The sequence below is a fragment of the Carassius auratus genome, chromosome 24 (assembly GCF_003368295.1).
Source record: "Carassius auratus strain Wakin chromosome 24, ASM336829v1, whole genome shotgun sequence".
Classification (NCBI taxonomy): Eukaryota; Metazoa; Chordata; class Actinopteri; order Cypriniformes; family Cyprinidae; genus Carassius; species Carassius auratus.
Genome location: NC_039266.1, coordinates 2,447,277 through 2,453,276, shown reverse-complemented (window position 1 = coordinate 2,453,276; position 6,000 = coordinate 2,447,277). Strand labels below are relative to the sequence as shown.

The window sequence follows — 6,000 nt, the reverse complement described above, 5'->3', positions numbered from 1 at the left end:
AAATATAATACATCATTCAAACTAGAAAAAACTGTAATAGTGAAATATACTTTTTGATACATTATATTTGTTTCTTTAATTAGCATCATTCATTAGAATTAGTAACAGTTAAAGCATAAGTAATTAGTAAAAGCATTAGTAATATACTCCCTATATTATTGAACTTTAAGCTGTATTAAAAGCTCATTATTTCAATTTCATTTTTATTCATTTTAGATTTTTCTACTTAAATTTATTTTAAATCTCATTTTATTATTATATATAGATTTGATTCTCTTTAACATTTAATTTTTTTATTTAAATATTTAATTATATATATCATTTTTATTTATACCTTTGTTTTATTAAAATCTATTTATGTATTTATTTTAGTGATTCGTTTAATTCAGACTACATTCAGTTACATGAATCAGGTTTAGGGTTTTTAGGGACTTTTGTTTAACCTGCCAAATGTGCAAAATAAATAAATAACTTCTACAGGATTTAATTTTGAAAATCACCACATACAGTGTGTCTCCTTGAAATCATAAGGCTCCATCGGAATTTTTATTTTATTTTATTTTTTTATAAAAATTATGTTATTTTACACAGTCTCATTTATAACTTATTACGCAATGCTTCTTTTGTAAGCGGTGCACATTTCAGAACTCAGTTTTCTTTTAGAAACCAGAAGTCTATGGAACACAACGAAACTCTGAAGCTCAATATCTCAGAACTGCTCAGAAATGGTCCAAACAGTCACCAGAGACAGATGTTGGTATCTTAACTCACCCCTGCCTCCCTCGTTGTTTTTGCTGCCTTTCCTCCGTCTCTCCTCCCTCTCGCCCTCGGGACGGGGATCGTGTTCGGGCTCCGCGGGGACTGCTGGAGCTCCTCAAAGCGAAAGAGGCCCGGCGCTGGGTCTGATTGAAAGCAGAGAAAAGCAATGATTTGGCACCTGATGTCTGCGCTGGCGTGTTCCCCTGACGGCCAGCAGGGGGTGAAGGTTACCTGAGCAGGTGGCATGCTGGCAGCAGCCGCGGGCAGCACTACGGGGTCCTTGAGCGTCGTCACCGTGTTCTCACTCTTGGCGCGGAGCATCGGGTGAGGATGCTGAAGGCCGGCCGGGATGCCTTGAGTAAACACACCGTCCATAAAGAGAGGAGCGTATTTGGGAGTTTCTAAAAATGGAACTGATGGGAAAAGAATAAAAGATTAGAGAAGAAGAGATTATATAGAGATGGGCTCTGTTCCAAAACCTAGTGAGCTGCCTTGATGTCTACCTAGGCAGCTGCCTTCAAAGGAACTTCACAAGCAATGATTTGGAAAGACTACATAGGCAGAAAATAAAGAATTGTGTGAGAAATGCAAATCAGAACTGATTCAAATGGAGCTTGACTTTAGCAAGGTCCTGGTGGTGTTATTTTGGATAGAATTAATAGAATTAGTTTTATTTTTATATGATTAGTTTTCATTTTAGTTTAGGTTTTATTACTGTAGTTAAGTGCATTTATATGTATATATATTAGTGCTGTCAAACGATTAATCGCATCCAAAGAAAAATGTTTGTTAACATAATATATGTGTGTACTGTGTATTTGACGTCCGTTTTTTATTAACTTTATACGTTTTTCATCTAGTATTTTTATTGTATTTTTTATGTTAGCTTTATTTCAATGACCAAATATGCTTAATATATTAAAACTGGTAGATAACTGGTATATGAACTAATAATACAACACTTTAAGTATAAATTAAATATGAATAAAAATTCACATTTTGAGAAAAATTGTCAATTCTAATTAGATTATTTATGTTTATCAGATTATTTATGTGAATTAGACTGTTTATGAACACTTTAATTTTTTAGGTTAAATTTGAACTTATTGTAAAAAGTTACCTACAATTGAATCTAACAGCTTTATGGATTTCGGCTTCTCTGTGAAGGATGCATGTGACTCTGCCATCAAATCTGGCCAAATTAAGATATTTTTTGAAGGCAAAAAAAATCTGTTCTTAAAGGATGGCCTTTAAAGGACAGCTATGATATACTCATCGCTTCTTTCAGCCATTACTCATATTTTAGATGTCCTCTTACCAACATCTGCATCATTGTGATTTTTGATGATTTCTCCGAGCTCAAAGTGGCCAGACATCACAGCAACCTGCAAACACAGCATTGCAGTAGACTTTGCAACAGTGCAATCGATCGTTTTTTAGTATGAGGACAATCGTTCAAATTCTAGGAAGCGTGCACTCACTATTGTTTTAATCTAAATGCCATTGTTTTGCTAGCCTCATGTTGTTTTGCTAGCACACAGTTATACCTGGAAGGGCGTTTGACCGTGTTTGTTCTTCATCTCTTTACTGGCTCCTCGGTACAGAAGGACCCGGGCACAGCTCTCCTGATTGGACAGAAGAGATTGAACCATTTACTTGAGAAGCAAAACAACAAGATAGGTAGAGGAAGAGGAGATATCTAATTAATTCACAGGGAAAACAACATTTCGTTTCTCATTGACTGATATTTGCTCTTGTTTCACACATACACTCACTTAATTTGGTCAGTTACTCTGAAAAGCAAGGCTTCGTGTCTTCATTTTGTTCTTTAAGTAAATGTATATTGATTTAAGGAGATTTGCATTGGAAAACAACACCAAAATACTGAGAACGGTATTCATTGTCTGCAATGTATGCAACATTTAATGCCACGACTTCAACAATTTAAGACTTTCAAAGGCCTTAATCTGTGGAAAGGTGAATTAAGATTTTTTAAAGATGTGCAGAAAACCTGAATAAAGCTGGAAATAACTACATTAAAATAAATATTTAAAAATATATATATATAAAAAATGTAAAAAAAAATTATTAAAAAACATAAAGAAATTGTTTTTAATTTTTTAAAAATACTATATAATAAGTATTAAGATAAGACTGCACTACACTGTGATAAATAAGGTAAAACCACACTCACATCTGTATTCACTTTCAGATTACCTTGTTGTAAAGGGCACATATGTGGAGGGCAGTGTTTCCTGATGCATTCTGGGAAGCGGTGTCCGCCCCGTAGAACAGAAGGTGTTCTAAGTGTTGGGCGAATCCGTGCTGACACGCCTGCAGTTGAGTGAACAAAACCCAGGTCAAAGAAACAAGACCACAGAGGTCAGAGGAACAATCAGAAGAGGGCTGCAGACCACTCCGAAACTGCCTTGTCTTTCTGTTGGAGGTGATTACTGGATCTTTTGACCCCAAAATTATTATTTTTCAAATTAATATTATTATTACTTTTTATTTTATATTATCCACTTGCATTTTAATTATAGCTAAAGTTTAATAGTTTCTCATATTTAATAGTCTTTGTTTTATTACACTGACCACTCGGCTCCAATATTATCTTAATATTACTGAGATATTATTTAATACATTTCTAATTTTTGTCTATGTAGTTATAAATGTTTATTGTTTTAGTTATTTTATTTTAAAGTTTTAGTAATTTAATTGTTACGTTTTTTTTTTTTTTTTTTCATTTTTGTTAGTTTTTTTAAATCAACCACTCTGCCCCAGTATTATTTTAGTATCACTGCTATTATAGTTTTTATTAATATTTTTATTGTAATCAGTTTTATTTTTATATTATTAATTTTAAATCACATTTTTGTTTATTATTATTATTATTATTATTATTATTATTATTATTATTATTATTATTATTATTATTATTATTATTATTATTATTATTATATTGGCAGCTCTGCCTCAGCATTAATTATCATTAACATATCTTTTTAATTTTATATAATCAAATTGCATTCAAATTTGTTTCTTTTTTTCTTGTAAAATGAGTTTCTCATAATATTTTTTATTTATCTAGTAGTTTTTATTTCTTTTTATTTCATTTTTTATGTTAAACAAAAAAAAAGTAGAAAATTTGCTGTGGCATCTAGCTGAAATTTAGTTTTTTTTTTTGGGGGGGGGGGGTTCTTTCTTTCTTCAGTTAACATTTATTTTTAGGTAACAAACAAGTTAGTTGATGGTTTTAGTTTTAGCTTTAACTACACTAACCCCGCTCTGCTCTCTAGATATTCAGTACTAATAAAAATCAAGAGTTTGAACTGAATTAGACTGCTCTGCTTTAAATCTCTGACTTAATTTAGGAGATATATAAACATAACCCCGGTGCTCTCAGGGTGTTGTGGGACTCGTACCATGGTACCATTGTGTGTGGGGAACAGGCAGGTACTGAAGGAGGTTGGGGAAAATGAATATATTCATATATTTTTGTACACAAACGGCTTAGAGAGGAAAGAGAAAAGAGCAGAGAATTAAAAAGAGAAACTGTTGTTTAAAACCAGGCAACAGACAGACAGACAGCAGACGATGAATGACATGAGAGATGAGAGATGAGTACCTGTGAACTTCAACCTCTCCGAACGCCTCTTCATGTCTGATCTATGGAGAGAGAGAGAGACAGACAGCGGAGGACTGTGGACAGTGTCTGACAGATGATTCAGAAGCACCTAGACGCTGTTCTCCATCCGTCTGTACTCGACACTGATTGGCCTGCAGGATTCATGTGGTTTCAGACTCACACCAGTCTCATGACGTCGCTGGTGTGGTGTAGGGGTTATATCTCAGAGCCGATGTGCTGGAAGGGGTCTATGCCATGCGCTATCACTGTTGTGCCTTAAAGCAAAGCCCTTAACTGCAGGAAAACATGAGCTGTGATAAGTGTACTGGACGCATCTGGCATGATTTCTTCAGGAGTTACATGTACAACCTGACACAACAACCCTAAATGATTATAGTTTCACATACTCGGCAGCAGTGTTATTTCAGTCTCATTTGTATTTTAATATTAATTTTAATGCTTTTTTATTTACAGCTTTAAATATTTTTTTTTTCTGCTTGAGTTTTAGTCGTTTAGAACCTAATTTATATTATTGACGTTTTTGTAATTTTATCACGTGCTTTAATCATTTTTATCCATTTATTTTAAATGTTTTTATATTACTTTTTTCTAGTCATTTTAGAACTGAAATTTAAATTAAATTAAATTAAATTAAATTAAATTAAATTAAATTAAATTAAATTAAATTAAATTAAATTAAATTAAATTAAATTAAATCAGAATGTATTTATAAAGCACCATTATGTCCCAAAATGCTTTACAAAATAAGTAAATAAATACATATTACAAATAATTTATTTAATAAAAATTCAAAATAATATTATTATTTTTTTTAATTCTGAATTTCATTAAATTCTTTCATCTGATGTTTAGTTTTTCATCTAATATTAACCTTTTATTTTATTCCAGCTTCAGTTATCTTTTTATAAGTTTTAAAGCAACAATAGCCCCTCTACTTAATAGATTTAGTAAATTTCAACTTAAAATCTATGTTTGCGCTGTACTGTGCTGAGTTTATTGTATATACAGTTGGAGTTTGATCAGACAAACTCAACAAAGTATACTAAAACAAGAAACATTTCTCCTTCATTTTTGAACAACTGACCACCGTCCTTAACTTCATGCATGTATAGTTGAATTTTAGTGCTTTGTTTATTTCCTGTGTAATGAGGTTAAAGGTAAAGATCCCACCATCTAACATCTGATGGATAAACATCTTCAGCAGAGGATGAACAAAGTCCAGGCGCTTACGAGTAAAGACAGCGATGACCAGGATGAATGAAGCATGCACAAATATGCACAGGTGTTTAGAAACAAGAAGGCCAAGTGCAAGAGTGTCTGGTGTTTTATTAATTAAATTAGAATTTTTTAAATTTAAAACAATTATTGAAATCCACATTTGAATGCTTAAGTCTAGTATTTCTAGTCATCTAATGTAGCAAAACAATTTTTTATGATAAATGTGAGCCTGGAGCACAAAAGCAGTCTTAAGTCGCTGGTGTCGCAATAGCCAAAAATTCATTGTATGAGTCAAAATGACTGATGTTTTTTTATGCCAAAAAATCATTAGGATATTAAATAAAGATCATGTTCCATTAAGATATTTTGTAATT

The 6,000-nt window shown here is 32.2% G+C and overlaps 1 protein-coding gene across 4 annotated transcripts in view; it reads right to left on the bottom strand.

Moving 5' to 3' along the window:
- Positions 1 to 6,000, bottom strand: part of LOC113041983 (SH3 and multiple ankyrin repeat domains protein 1) — a 46,782-nt gene that overhangs the window by 22,596 nt on the left and 18,186 nt on the right. For 3 of the 4 annotated variants that reach the window (XM_026200567.1, XM_026200569.1, XM_026200568.1), the window contains exons 8-12: positions 2,977 to 3,093; positions 2,307 to 2,384; positions 2,078 to 2,144; positions 991 to 1,172; positions 772 to 902 (exon numbers count right to left, since the gene is read on the bottom strand). In XM_026200567.1, coding sequence (XP_026056352.1) covers positions 772 to 902; positions 991 to 1,172; positions 2,078 to 2,144; positions 2,307 to 2,384; positions 2,977 to 3,093 — 575 coding nt within the window. Of the gene's footprint in view, positions 1 to 771; positions 903 to 990; positions 1,173 to 2,077; positions 2,145 to 2,306; positions 2,385 to 2,976; positions 3,094 to 4,387; positions 4,657 to 6,000 lie in introns of those variants that run through there. The other variant, XM_026200570.1, reaches the window with a different exon arrangement.